Below are 15,738 nucleotides of genomic sequence, written 5' to 3'. Positions count from 1 at the left end.
ATAAGGCTTTAACCAGGGAAAACAGCTGCAGCCATAGCTTTTTAAGATAGAATAATTTGGAAGCTGTTGGAATATCTTTTCCCAAGGACAAATGTTTTGAAGTGATGGTGATGGTAGTCTGTTGATCAAGAAAGCAGCAGTTTGAATAACTTCAAGCCACAAAGATGTGGGAAGATTGGATTGAGACAGAAGTGTTCTTGTCATTTCAAGAAGATGTCGATGTTTTCTCTCAACTACACCATTTTGTTCAGGGGTGTGAGCACAAGAAAATTGATGTTCAATACCAGTTTTGTTGAGAAAAGATTTAAATTGTGTGCTAGAAAACTCACCACCACAATCTGATCGCACACATTTTATTTTTTATCAAGTTGATGCTCAATATATGATTTGAAATTTACAAAAGTCTTTGTAAAAATCAGATTTAAGAACAAGAGGAAAAATCCAACAATATCTTGTAAAATCATCCACAATGGTTACAAAATATCTAAATCCACTTACTGAAAGAAAACGGTGAAGGACCCCACAAGTCAATATGCAACATATGTAGAGGAGTACAACTCTTGGAGAATGAAATAGAGAAAGGTAGTTTATGACTCTTCCCTAATTGACAATCATTACAAAAAGAAGTAGATTTGATGCTATGTTGTACAATCAACTTATTTCTACTTAGAACTTGATGTAGGACAGATGAAGAGGGATGCCCTAGTCTTTGATGCCATATGGAGAAGGATGCTTTGTTGCTAAAGAAGACTGAAGGTGTGGATGATGAAGTAGATGAGTTGCAGTTAAATGAAAAAGGATAAAGGCCCTTCTCACATTTCCCTTGGAAAAGAATCCTCTGGGTTGCATTGTCCTTTACAGTGAAACCATGAGAATGAAAGGTAAGAGAGCAATTATTATCAGTGACAAATTTGTGTACAGACAATAGATTGTGAGTCATTTGTGGTACATGCAAGATGTTTTTCATAGTAAAGCTTGAATATGAATTAGTGGGATAAAATATTGATGAACCAGTGTTAAGTATGTTCAAACCTTGGCCATTTCCCACTATAACTTTGTCTTTTCCTTTGTAAGATGCATGAGATCCAATATTAGAGATATCAGGAGTAATATGATGTGAAGCTCCTGTGTCTGCGTACCAGCTTGGACTTGAAGCATTGAAGTGATGCTGAGAAGTAAAGTTGGCAGTTGGACATCCAAAGTTCTGCTGACTTGAGAATGCTTCAGAAGGAAAGTTTGTGTTCTGATAACTTGATATTGCAGGAAAAGTTGAGGATGATGCAAAGTTAGCAGTAGGAAATCCTGAGTTATAGTTGCTTGAGGAAGCAAAATTTGCATTTGAATATCCTTGATGCTGATTGTTGAAAGAGCCATAAGATGAACCGGCATAGTTGTTAAGATCATGATTGAAACCATAGTGATTCATATCACCATTTCCAGTAGTAGTTTGATCATAACCAAAATTCTGATCATAGCCACTGATATTCTGGTCATATCCATTATTCTGATCAAAGACAGCAGTATTTTGATCAAAGCCACTAGTATTCTGATCATATCCACTCATAGTTGGATCATAGTTTGAAGTATTTTGATCATAACCACAGTTAGCATCATCAGAAGTATATGAAAGTGTTGCAGAATCATGAATATTAGCTAACATAGCTAATTTAGGCGGTGGGATCTTTCTGCATAGGCATGACTCATCGATGATGACAATCTATAGCGGATGCCCGGTTTTGCCACATACTTGACAAACCGCCTATTCCCTTGATTGTGATAGATTCCTTGAGTAGGATTTCCTCTGAAATTGAAGTTTCTATTTGATCCCCTGTAAGAGTTTGCATTGTTAAAGTTCCCTCTGTTATATTGAGAAGAGCTGACATTTGGATTTCCTCTGTAGTTCCCTCTATTCCCTCTGAAAGACCCATAGTTGTTTCTATTAAACTGATAATTGCCTTGATAAGAACTATTCTGTGGCATGTAATCTCTTGTTGTAGCAAATGCATGAGAGTTAACATCAGAAGCTTGAGTAGTGTGTGCTTCTTCTACTGAAAGTTCTTCACTCAACAGCAAACCATGTAGCTCATCTGAGTTAACTTGTTGTTGCCTTACACGAATAGAAGTAACAAATGATTTGTATTCATTTGTAAGACCCTTGAGCATATGAAATACCAAATCTGTATCGTTAACTGGTGAGCCAGCAGCAGCTAATGAATCTGCAATTTGCTTAATGTTTTGCATATATGAAGCAATACTCAAATTTCCTTTCTTCTGACTTTGTAACTTTGTCTTGAGTTGCATAACATGAGCAGTTGATATGGTTGCAAAACGTTTCTCTAATGTTGTCCATAACTCATAAGCAGATGAGATCCCAACAACATAAGGTAACACTTCTATTGACAATGTCGCATTCATCCAAATAAGTAATGTTTGGTCTCTTCTAATCCAATCAATATAATCAGGATTGACTTGATTTGTTAAATTTCCTCTTTGATCAATAAGAAATTGATCAAGACATCTTTCTCTACCAGTCACAAGATTCAAAAGATTGAAGTTTCTAAGTATTGGCTTAAACACAGATTTCCACAAGATATAATCCTCTCTATCTAATTTAATGGAAATAAGATTGCATATATTCTGAAAAGAAAGGTTTTGAAACGAACTCACAACCGGATTCTGAAAAGATGACGGCATTTGAGAAGTCGATGAATCAAAGAAATCATTAATGGATTCCAAGATTGTTGAATTGATTGCTGGTTGGAATATTGGCTTGATTCTGATTGTTATTAAACTGATTTGTAGGAGAAGGTTGATTGTGATTGTTGTTTTGTTGAGTAGAAGGTTGAGTAGAAGGTGCTTGAATCTGATTATTTCTCGCCATTAATGAAGAACTTGAAGAACAGTTCTTGATAATTTGTTAGGGTTTGATGATTTACACCAACTTGAATCTAAGAAAACTGAAGAACTTCTTGATTACTTGCTTACATCAAGAATTGAATTGATTGATGAAGGATTGAGCAGCGGAATGATTGAATTAAATTTTTTTGGTAATTTGGGTTTTGAGGATCGATTTGAAATCTCTTTCGAGCATTTAGCTCCGATACCATGATAACAAATTAAAATGAAAGCAAACTTTATTACAATGATTTTATGATTTTGTTTCTCTGAATACAATGTTGTATATATACTAGTTTAGAAACAGCTGTAACTAACTGCTGACAAGGATCAGTTAGTTATTAACCATACCAGAATTTTAACTAATGAATCTAACTAGAAGTTAGTGCTAACTACACTTGTCAGTTTATCTTGTCTTCTCTGTTATTACCCACCTCAAGGATACAAGACTTGATGCATCCATCTTGATAAAATCAATATTTCCTCCTTCATATCTGCTATAATTATTATTAGTACATTCCATTTCCAAAAGCTTTTAGTGGGGGGTTTGAAATCGAGATTTTATTAGAATTGTTAACCCACGCAAGAATTACTTATAATCAACTCTTCAAGAACTGGGCAACTTGAAAAACTTTTAGTCAAGTATTGGTCATAAAATTTAAGAGATGTGAGTATAAGGATTTTGAGGTATGGAAAGGATATGGAAGAAGGAAGCTTGACAACACCCACATGTGATAATGTGAGCACCTTTAGTGATTGACATGAAAAAGAGAGGCGAACAATTGAATCTTTCGCGCTTAAGAGACAAAGATTAAGCTCTTGAACTTTATGCCTAGCTATGACGAGAAAGCCAAGCATTAATATCTGAGAATTGTCACAACCAGAACAACCGAGACTGAAATTTTTAATAATTGACAAGTTGTGGGAAAGCAAGACTCATGTCAATGGAATTCATAAACTTTCTTGCACTCTCTGAAGAATATCCATATGATATGTAAAGTAAAGTTTAGGTACGACGGCCACCAAGGGTTGTCCATGTGGTTGATAAAACACTAGTAGCAACGACTTCTTTTGTTGAAAGGAAAAAGAGGATGTAATGAAGAAGTGTGTTTGGTAATTTACTGATTCTATCTTCTGCTACATGTTGGAATCTCTAATGAGTATTTCAAAATACTTGTGTTGTTTAGTCCCATATTGCTGAACCACCACTAGCAAGTGAGGTATATGAGGTGATCCTCTAGCATAAGTGCGTGCCCTTAGGGTACAAAGGCTTTTGTGTTAGGAGGGAGGACTCACCCAAAGCCACGCCCGCCCTGCACCGAGTCGTGTTGGGCTTGGGCTTGGGCTGATTGTCTAGTGGGGGGTAGTGGATTACCAATTGCTGCCACCCTACACGAATCAGAGAAACAATCTTAAGGAAAGATCAAGCGAATTGTCTTCTATTGTTGTTTTCTTTTATCTGCATACAACAATCTTAAGGAAAGATCAAGATGTCTACACCTATTGACACCACGCAGATCAAAGAAACCAATTCTGGAGTCATGGAAGTTACTTCGTCTATGAGTGATGATGCACCTCTATTGAATGCTCGCAACTTACCTAATGTGTCTAAGATTGAATCCTTCAACAGTTCACACTTCAAGAGATGGAGAGAAAGGGTGTTCACAGCCCTAGATGTACTCAACTATGCAAAGTATCTCACTGATACAGTACCCATGGAGGGTTCTAATGATTTCGAAAGAAATCAAGCTGCTTGGCTCAATGGGAATAAAGTATGTCGTCATGCTATTTTGAGTACCTTGTCCAATGAAATTTTTGATATTTATTGTTCAAATAAGAATGCACATGATATATGGGAGAGTTTGAACAAGAAATACATAATAGAGGATCTTTGGTACTTTAAATATGCTATTGGGACTTTTCTAAAGTTCCATATGAGAGAGGATAGAGATGTAACGCCTCAAATCCATGATTTTCATGTGCGATTAATGATTTGAAAACCGAGGGTATTAATTTACCCAAACCTTTGTTGTCGGATGTTTGATTGATAAACTCCCCGAGTCTTGGAAACACTATAAAAATAGTATGAAGCATAAAAGCGTAAGCAGATGACTCTTGAGGGATGTGATCATTCACATTCACATAGAGGAAAAGAACAAGACTTCGGGATGAGGTGTTGTCTAAGGAATTCCATTCTAAAGCCAATATCATTGAAGGTAATCCCAAAGAAATCTAACAAAACCTCTAAGAAGCGTAAGTCCAACAAAAATAAGAATTTCAAGGTCAAAGGCACTTCTTTTTAAAAGGAGTGGTACCGCAATGGAAATTGTTATGTTTGTGGTAAACCGACGACATAGTGCTTTTCGGTCTGGAGACAAAGAAAGACACTGATGATCCTCCCAATGCTAATCTAGTTGAGGGAGATGATATTGTTGTTGCTGTTGTGTCACAAGTGTTCATAGCCACTGGGAAGAGGAACTGGGTACTAGATTCTGGTGCCACCCGCCACGTCTGTGGTGATGTTGAAGCCTTCTCAGACTACATACTAGTGAAAGATGAAAAGGTCTATATGGGTGACTTTTGAGAGTGACAAGTTTGTTCTGACAAAGAATGAGGGTTTTGTTGGTAAAGGTTATTGTAATAACAGTGGTCTTTTCATGTTGAATGTACTTGACAACATTATTATTAATAAGAATGAATCTGCTTCAGCTTACTTGCTTGACTCTTTTAATATATGGCATGGTAGACTAGGACATGTGAATGTTCAGTATATGAAAAGGATGAAAGCATGTGGTTTATTGTCTAATATTTCTGATTTTTCTAATGATAAATGTGAGATATGTGCTGAGACTAAAGCCACGAAGAAACCCCTCGCAAATCGCGGTCTAGAGATAAAACTGGATTACTAACTCTTATTCATACAGATTTGGGTGAATTCAGAAGTACCATGTCTAGAGGGGGGAAGTTTTATTATATTACATTCATAGATGACTTCTCTAGGTACACCATGGTATATTTACTTAGACACAAGCATGAGGCAGGTGAGATGTTTCTCAAGTACAAAGCTGAAGTTGAAAACCAACTTAACTGTAAGATTAAGAGACTTCGGTCTGATAGGGGTGGAGAATATGAGTCTAACACTTTCCAGGACTTTTGTGACAAGAGTGGCATTATTCATGAGACTACTCCACCATACTCTCCTGAGTCTAATGGAGTAGCCGAACGGAAAAACCGAACACTAAAAGAGATGATGAATGCTATGCTTGTAAGTTCTGGAGCTTCCCTGAACTTGTGGGGGGAAGTAATCCTATCTGCTTACCATATACAGAATAGGATACCCAACAAGAAAACAGGGAATAAGACGCCATATGAGTTATGGAAAGGTCATGTACCTAACCTGACATACTTAAAAATGTGGGGGTGTCTTGCTAAGGTTCTTGTGAACGAACCTAAAAAGAGAAAATTGGGACCTAGAACTGTTGATTGTATGTTCATTGGTTATGCTCATAATAGTGCTACATATAGATTTTTAGTAGTAAAATCTAATAATAACCTTGTCGATGCTAACACTATTATAGAGAGTAAAAATGCTGATTTCTTTGAGAATTTGTTTCCTTTGAAAATTGGCATTGAGAGGTTGGTTGCTCTAGTGAACAACAATCAATGATCCCGAAATTTCTGAACAAGAAATTCGGAAGAGTAAAAGAGACAGAAATCCACCAATTTTGGTGATGACTTTTACACATTTCTTCTTGATGATGATCCCCGCGGACGTATAATGAGGCAATCGGTTCTCGAGATGCTCCTTTCTCGGAAGGATGCTATACACTCGAAACTAGATTCGATTATAACTAATCACACATGGGAGATAGTTGATCTACCTCACGGGAAAACCTATACGTTACAAGTGGATCTTCAAAAAGAAATTGAAACTAGATGGTTCCATTGAGAAATACAAGGCTAGACTTGTAGTCAAGGGATTCTCCCAGAAAAAAGGCATTGACTATTTTGATACTTATGCTCATGTAACTAGGATTTCTTCTATAAGAGTTCTAATGGCTCTAGCTGCTATTCATAATTTATTTATTCTTCAAATGGATGTAAAAACTGCATTTTTGAATGGTGATATTGATGAAGAAATATATATAATGCAGCCTGAGGGTACGATAGTACCAGGGAATGAGCATAAGGTATGCAAGTTAGTTAAGTCGTTATATGGGTTGAAACAAGCGCCAAAACAATGACATGAAAAGTTTGACAGTGTCATGATGTCTAATAGATATCACATAAATGATGCTGATAAATGTATTTACTTTAAATCTTTTAATGTGAATATATATGTGATTATCTGTCTATATGTGGATGACATGTTAATCATGAGTCCTAGCCTTGATGTTGTGAGAAACACCAAGATGTTTTTATCCTCCCAATTTGAAATGAAGGATTTGGGAGAAGGCGATGTGATTCTTGGAATCAAAATCATCGAAAATGATGGCTATCTGGCTTTCACAAGAGCATTATGTTGAGAAGTTTTTGAAGAAGTTTAACTTTTATGATAGTAAGCCCGTAATGGACACCTTATGAGGCAAATAGTAAACTTCAGAAAAATGCTCAACATGGTGTACTTCAGTCTAGATATGCCCAAATTATTGGTAGTCTCATGTACTTGATGAATTGCACTAGACCTGACATTGCTTATGCAGTTAGCAGGCTAAGCAGATACACTCATTGTCCTAGCCAGGAACATTGGAGTGCCTTAGAGAGACTAGCCAAGTACTTGAGAGGAACAATGTATTACGGCATAAGGTTTAGACAAACTCCACCTGTGATAGAGGGTTATTGTGATGCAAACTGGATATCTGATTCTCATGATATTAAGTCCACTAGTGGTTATATTTTCACCCTAGGTGGAGGTGCAGTCGCTTGGAAATCTTCTAAACAGACCTTGATAGCTCGTTCAACCATGGAGTCCGAGCTTATTGCTTTAGATAAAGCAAGTGCTGAGGCTGAGTGGCTTAGAAACCTCTTGGCAGATCTTCCTATTGGTACAAAATCGCCTCCAGCTGTACCTATGCATTGTGATTGTCAGGCCGCAATAGCAAAGGCAAAGAGCAAATTGTATAATGGGAAAAGCAGGTGTATTCGTCTGAGACTACAGTCTATAAAGCAGCTGCTGGAATCTGGAGTTGTGGCTCTAGATTATGTGAGGTCAGAGTTAAATTTGGCCGATCCTCTGACAAAACCACTTAACAAGAGACAAGTGGTTGATACGTCGAGGGGGATGGGACTTTTGCCTTAGATAGAGGGCGACACTGACGGCAACCCCACCTATGTGATTGGAGATCCCATGAAGTAGGTTCAAAGGGAAAAACAAGTCACCTCATCGCTCTGGTATGCTATTGTCTTTCTTTGAGACGTCCCACCCTATGACTAGATAGCATTATTGTATACTTTGTATAACTTGAATAGCAATGAGAAAAGGATGAGTTATTTTACTCTTAATGGAATCCATAGTCCATTATTTTTATGAGATAGTGTATTTTAACTGCTATGTACACTTGATGGATATCCACCTACGTGAATGTAGAACTGGGTTGGTTCTTATGAGTTTTCAGGCAAGTACTCTAGAGCATTCACATAACACAGTATAAGAGGGGCCAAAAAGCGCAACACCTTGAACGCATATATAATGAAAAGAGCAATGTGGGTGCATGTCCTCTATTTTACTACAAGGGAATGTTGGTTCAAAGATTTTTAATACACCACTTTCACGTATTATAAGACATGTTACCCTATGACCGTTCAAGCCCGAAAAGCACCAAAGATCTTATGCATTGTTTTTTCGATTCTCTCTGGCATTTCGTTAACCCATTTCTTTTGTAATATCCTATTCCAAAATAGTGGGGGACTATTAGTATTTTGAAATAGTGGGGGATTGTTGGAATCTCTAATGAGTATTTCAAAATACTTGTGTGTTGTTTAGTCCCACATTGGTGAACCACCATTAGCAAGTGAGGTGTATGAGGTGATCCTCTAGCATAAGGGCGTGCCCTTAGGGTACAAAGGCTTTTGTGTTAGGAGGGAGGACTCACCCAAAGCCACACGCGCGCGCCCGCCCCGCACCGAACCGAGCCGAGTTGCGTCGTGTCGGGCTTGGGCTTATTGTCTAGTGGGTAGTGGATTACCAATTGCTGCCTAAACTTGTTTTTCTTTTTTGAACAAGTTTTGGTTGGAGTCGCAGTGCAAGTTGGACTCTGTCTCATAGCATTTTTGGGAGACCGACTTTGAGGAGTCATTCTCAGGTTTGGTTACCGACTGAAACCTCTATATAAACACAGCAGTGTGTGTCTATAGAAAAGCATCCATTACAGAAAGTAAGAGACGGGAATCATGCTGCTGCTGCCTCCATACACCAGCGAAACAGAACTCGTGGATTCTGTCCCTTCATCCCACCCTACACGAATCAGAGAAACAGATAAGTCTTTATTCTTCTTCTTTTCTCTTCTTCCTGTCAGCCGCCAGAGAGAGTTATATTGCTGTTCTAGAGGGTAGTCTGTTCTAGTGCAAAGTCGGGCTAACTGTTAACCATTGAATCCTGTGAGGAAGACGCCATCGTTGCCTTTACGCACCATTGGAAGGGGGCGAAAATCTTTCCTTAAGGACGACTAATCCGCGCTTTGGTTATTACACTTGTATTCTCGTCCTTGTCTTCTATTGTTTTCTTTTATCTGCATACAACACTACACTCATGTTGTCTCGCTTTGAAGCTTTTGCTCTTTCCCACCCATGTGATCTTCCCTATAAGATATACTACTTGTCAAATAAATTGCAAAAATGAAAAATGAAAATGGAAATAAAGCTTTAGAGAATCATTACTATACCGATTCATGGCAACCGTATTCAATAGTTCAATATCTAAGTTACATTGACAAGGATATGGACACCAAGTCGGGAAGTGTCGACGACCGCGGATATAAAAAAGCGTACAATATGTATCATTATGGTCGTGTCCAACATGTAATGTTTCGACAAACCTAAGCATGAAAGCTAAAGAATACACTTAAGTTATGACAAACAGGAATCTATTCTACCTGTCCAGTTCAACCAATTGAGCTGAACTGGCTTTCTTGCATTAAAAACTAGTAAAATGGTGTTGGAATATTACTTGAGTACAAGCTCTTAAGCTCAGGGCATTATATTATGATAGTGTACATATTCAATGATCATTGAGAAAAAGGTCTAGCAATAATACACTAGATAACTGCAAGCAGTGGGGGCGTGAGTTGAGGTGGAGAAGAGAGAGGGAGAGATAGGTTAGTGGTGGGGAGAGAGAGAGTTGGGTTTAGTTGAGAAGGAAGGAGAGAGAGGGAAAGGAGATATTGTAGACAGACAGAAACCAACCAAAATACTTTTTGGGCCACATACTTCTTGTTGGCCAAGAACGTTCGCTCCGCTCACTTGATAAAAGAATGCTATTATTATAAAGTGCCAATCAAAATAATGCTAATAAGAAATGTAACAACATAAAATAAATAATTGGGTAATTTTTAAGTGTAGATATTTACCTCGAGTGAAGTCTCTCCCGGGTTTAGGGTTTTGCCTCTTTACTTAATAGAGGGAATTGAATCGATTATTTGTAGTCCATGGAATATTTGGATCCGATATTGATATTTTGGATATATATCAGGATTATATCACGAAATAATTATGGTAGCGCTGATATATATAGGAGGAAAATTTCTCAACCGAACTGTGTATTTGTAATCTCTCTATTTTATGATTTTAATATCACCTCCCTTAATTATTCTAATCAGCTCCTTCCTTTTTAAACAATTTACCAAAAACTCTCACTTTATTGAAATTAGAATTAGCTTCATATTATTTAAAATAATTTAGAAAACCTCATTCACGTTACTCAAATTATATTCAACCCCTCCTAATGTTTTTATATTATTTTTTAGATTATAACTAGAATTCAAAAAATCATGCTATCATAGAGATGTTAGAGGGACAGGTTTAAAGATTTGAAAAAACACCAATGCGTAGCACAGTTCGCACACTCGTATATATATATATATATATATATTGATTTAACAAGAGTTTGTATGCGTTAACAGTTTTTTGAAGTTTTCCCTGTCATCCTATGTTTCAAGGTTATTAGAAGTCTATGAAATTTTTGAGACAACGCACTACGTACCCTGCAACAACAAACTCATTAACTCTTGGGAATGCTAAATAAAATAGACTAGAGAAGATTTATGGCGGATAACAAAAGGAATAGATGTATACTATTAAGAAACCCGACTGGAGAATTAAATTTAACGTGATACAAAAATTCTCCAGTATGCAACTAGGCAAGCAGTAGATAGTTCAGAGTTCAGACTATCAAATTCTGATTACGCTTCTTGTTGAATTTCTTGGGATCATCAATAATTTCTCCATAGCACGCATTTTTCTTCCTTTATGTTGACGTAATTCGTCAGAACTATGGAGGTAAATTTCTTCTAAATCACTAGCCCCTCCAGCAAGTACTTTATAACATCAAGCTCCATAGAATGCCCATCAAACTCTCGATATTCTACTTTTTTGAGGTTTAACAATGAACATTGTGGCACTGTTTCTATATTCCAGCCATCTTCATCTTTGGTGTATGGCTTCTCTCCCTGAACGAAAATCATATATCTTTAGATAAACCGCAGCTAAGAGATTGACAAAGACAGAGAAATCAAAGTTGTCGATACTTGCCTTGAAGACGAGAGTTGCTAGATAAGGCGAGACTATTGGTAATTGTAACAGTGACCTTGTAGAACAATGGTGGAAATCCTTGTGCACTTCCAACTGAAGCAGATTCTCAAATTTTGGAAGCTGATTTGAGAAATCTTTTGCATGCCAGAGAATCTTAACACAGGAAAAACAGCAGAAAAAAATTAGTAAAAGATGTAGGTGAATCGGGATATTCAGTAAATAAGATCAAGCCCCGTTTTCCAGTGTTATAGGTTATGAGCATGACTATGTAGAAAGTCTAAAATTCAGGATGCCATAATTGCGGCAAACAAGACAAAGAACTTTTAAGCCTTCTTTTAAGTCTTAAAAAGAACTTTTTTTTTAAGTCTAAAATCCACTTGAAGTTTTTCGGGTTTATGGCTTGAACTAATCTCCACAGACAATGCAACTAACCCTTTCTAATACTTGGGTTCCAAAAAGGTGTAAGCCTTCTTTTTTTTTTTGCTTGGTGGGTGTAAGCCTTCTAGAAATAAGCTAATTTGACCAAGCCTCTTGAAGGTTTGTCACTACAATCAAGTCATGTTGGGACGCAATTCATCAAAAATTCTACCTAGCGACAAAGTTTTGAAGGAATTCTTTCCCTCAACATTCCAAGATTTTATCGATATCGTCATAGCAGGTTTTAAAGTGGCACAGTAGCACTAGTTACCAACTAATTTCCTTAGCACTCTTTTGCATTGTACAACACAGGGACATTAAGTGCATGTTTACAATTCATATCATTCCATTGCTCACCAGATTAATGGTGTCATTAAATGTAAAACTGTAAATACCTGGCCTGAAATCTGTAGAGCTTTCACGTGAGAGAGCGCTTCAAGAATATTACTGGAAACCAAACCCATCTCTTCGATTGGCCTTTCTGGACGGAACTTCTGAAATATGACATTTGCAGAAGCTAGTGATGGCATGTCAGATAGATTGCACTCTATTGGAAGATAATCACTCACCCAGCTCAAGGATACAAGACTTGGTGCATTCATCTTGAAAAAATCAATATTCCCCCCTTTATAACTATCAGTTATTTCCATTACCAAACGCTTCAGTGCAGTGTTTGAAATCGAGATTCTATTGGAATTGTTAATCCACTTGCATTTACTTATACTCAAATCTTCAAGTACTGGGAAGCTTGAAAACCTTTCAGTTAGGCATTCATTAAAAAATTCAAGATATTTGAGTTGAAGGATTTTGAGGTATGGAAAGGATATGGAAGAAGGAACCTTGACAACACCGGCGGACGATAGTTTCAGCACTTGCAATGATGTGCATGAAAAGAGAGCTAGGGGTAAAACAATTGATTCTCCCCTAAAAGAAGAGTGGTTAAGATCGAGCTCCTGAACTTTATGCTTAACTATGGCAGAAATCCAAGTACTAATACAAGAATCATCACATCCGGAACCTGTATTGAGACTAAATTTTGTATGTTTGACAAGTCATGGAAAAGCAAGACTCTGTCAATTGAATTCATAAACCTCCTTGCAAGCTCCGAAGTACCATAAAATCCATGATAATCAAAGTCAAGTTTAGGTACAGAAGTCCACAAGAATCTCCATCTTGTTGATAAAACACTAGTAGCAACGGCATCTTTCGTTGGAAGGAAAGAGAGGAGATAATGAAGATATGTATTTGGTAATTTACTGATTCTATCTTCTGCTACACTCATGTCATCTTGCTTGAGAAGCTTTTGTTGTTTCCTGTCCATGTGATCTTCCTAAAGATATATTAGTTATAAAATTTACTTGCAAAAAACAGAAATGGAATGGAAATTAAGCTATAGAATATGATTATTACATATATCTATAGTGACTCATGACAAGTTCACAACCAGCTTCAATAGTCAACTATAGGTTGCATATATGAAAAGGAAAAAAATAAGTAAGATAAGACATAAATGTATGAAAGAGCAACATGGAATGAACAAAATAGATAAGTTCCCATGAATCCTATTTCTCATTTTACTTTGTGTAATGTTTCAAGCGTGCCAACTCTCAGGCGATTCATAAACATAAGCATGTAAGTAAAAAAAAATACATGATTTGTGTGTGTTTTTTTATACTAACATGAGTCCATCGTTCTTCCTTGTGGAAACAAGTAGTTAAACTGGCCAACTCAACCAATTCGATGAACAAATAATTTCTAAATCAACCCATAGAGCTAACCATAGAGGAGGACATTCTTTATTGCCTTAGGCTAAGTCCAATGGTTTGGTGCGCCATCCCGCCAAACCACAATAGCATAGTGTATACAGTTAGCGGCTTAGCGTTTCCCAATCCAATGGTTTTTTTTTTTTGGGACTCTTCAACCGCCATTCCCACAGGCGTGTGGAAAAAAAAATAAAAAAAAAAAGATTTTTTTTTTAGGACTCTCAACCGCCGGTGCCAATGGCGGGTAGGATTTTTTTTTTTTTTTAAAAAAAAATTAAGACTCTCAACCGCCAGTGCCTATGGCGGGGATTTTTTTTTTTTTTTTTTTGAGACTCTCCAACCGCCATTCTCCGCAGTGTGGGGAAAAAAAATTAAAAAAAGATTTTTTTTTTTTTTTACTCTCTAGCCGCCATTCCCAAAGGCGTGTGGTTTAGATTTCTTTTACCCGCCACTTTGAGTGGCGTGTAGACTTGACGCTATCCCGTTAAAACTGACGCTATATATAAGTAAATTTATACCGATAGCGTTGGCGGGTTAGCGTTTTGACGCACCATTGGATCAAAATTTCCGTGATATTTGGTGTTTTGCCGCACCATTGGACTTAGCCTTAGAAACACGTACATGTGTTAAATTACTCTTAAACTCAGTGAACCCAAAAACAGTATTCATGGACTCTGCATTATGTCTTCAATAACTCGATTAAAAAGGAACAACTGAAAATTTATAATAATTCAAGGGTATTGTGTTTTAAAATACATTATGATATAGGAATAGGATACATATTAAGTCTTACAATATAAAAACTAACAAACATCATGCTAATCTAGTGCCCTACAAGAGCCAATGTCATGTCAAAGTCCCATACAGGTGCATCAGTCTTTGTTATGAATGGAACAATATCAAGTTTGAGTGTTTGAGTTAACTGGTTAGCACATTCACTATAAATTACTGGTCCAATGAAAAAAGATGCATTTACTGAAAAGAAAGCGAGTCAAGAAAATGAAAGGTTGGGGAGAAGCTATATTTACCTCTCAGTAGAAGATGAAATGCAGTTTAATTACTGCTAGTGAACAGTGTGAGTGAGCAGTGAAGATACTCCGTTTATATTGGAAATGAAGGGCTTAGGGTTTTACTGTTGTTCTTTACTTGTCTTATTTGGAGGGAACTGGATTGACCAATCTACCCCCCGTTCAACACACCTTTTATGTTTTATGTTATGTGCTCTGATGAGTCATGAGTCCATATGACCCGTGCATTATACTTCACATTTTGTAAAGCGTTCTGCACATGACATTCCTGAATGGTTGTTATTGTTAGTGAATGGTTGTTACTTAAGAGCATTTCCAATGCAACGCACTATTTTTGAATAATGAGGGTAGTACTTGCTACTGAGATTTTCACTAAGTTGTGAGTTTCGGACGAAATGTTTTATTCCGTCTTATGTGTTTTTTTTTTTATATTTTTTCGGTTTTTTTTTTTTAATCAAACATTTTGTCCGAGGTTTAAAGTCACCTCTGCATTGGGCAACCTTTTCTTGTTTTTCACCAGAAATGTAGCAAATAGAGGAAATAGTCATTGTCACCAAGTGTGTATTTGAAAAAAAACTTAGTTCGTGTTTTAAACGGAACGTTTCGAGAAAAAAACGTAGGGAATAAAAAACGGGTTTAAAACGGTAAAACGGGTTTAAAACGTATAATACGTACAATACGTAAAAAGAAACGGTAAAAACTGATGATAAAGAATATAATAGATAAAGAATTTGATTTTTTTATAAAAGTGGAAAAAATAATTGACACATAAAATAAAAATAAAAATAATACAAATGAAGAAAATTCAAATACATGAAAGTATCAAATTATCATTACTCATCCAAATACTAGAAGTTTTAGATTCAGTACCAAAACACGACTCTAAATAA

At 36.7% G+C, this 15,738-nt stretch overlaps 1 protein-coding gene across 2 annotated transcripts; it reads right to left on the bottom strand.

Moving 5' to 3' along the window:
• Window positions 1–11,124: 11,124 nt before the first annotated feature.
• LOC147477803 (uncharacterized) lies at window positions 11,125–14,938 on the bottom strand. 2 transcript variants are annotated; one of them, XM_086584695.1, is made up of 4 exons: window positions 14,849–14,938; window positions 12,453–13,387; window positions 11,637–11,793; window positions 11,125–11,554 (listed from the first exon to the last, which is right to left on the bottom strand). In XM_086584695.1, exons 2-4 carry the CDS (start codon window positions 12,705–12,707, stop codon window positions 11,400–11,402), a joined length of 567 nt encoding a protein of 188 aa, XP_086440821.1. In that variant the 5' UTR covers window positions 12,708–13,387; window positions 14,849–14,938; the 3' UTR covers window positions 11,125–11,399. The 2 variants fall into 2 exon arrangements, with proteins under 2 accessions (XP_086440821.1, XP_086440822.1); XM_086584696.1 differs by having other exon boundaries at window positions 12,453–13,383; window positions 14,849–14,915.
• Window positions 14,939–15,738: the final 800 nt, after the last annotated feature.

Source organism: Coptis chinensis, chromosome 9, assembly GCF_015680905.1.
Source record: "Coptis chinensis isolate HL-2020 chromosome 9, ASM1568090v1, whole genome shotgun sequence".
NCBI lineage: Eukaryota > Viridiplantae > Streptophyta > Magnoliopsida > Ranunculales > Ranunculaceae > Coptis > Coptis chinensis.
This window is presented reverse-complemented; position numbering and strand designations above follow the sequence as displayed.

Bases quoted from the DNA above. Each gene is read 5' to 3' on its own strand.
- LOC147477803 (XM_086584695.1), bottom strand. From the start codon at position 12,707: ATGGAAATAACTGATAGTTATAAAGGGGGGAATATTGATTTTTTCAAG. The intron at 11,794-12,452 runs GTATTTACAGTT...TCCTGTGTTAAG, and splicing joins CTCTACAGATTTCAGGCCAG to ATTCTCTGGCATGCAAAAGA. The intron at 11,555-11,636 runs GTATCGACAACT...TCGTTCAGGGAG, and splicing joins AACTCTCGTCTTCAAGGCAA to AGAAGCCATACACCAAAGAT.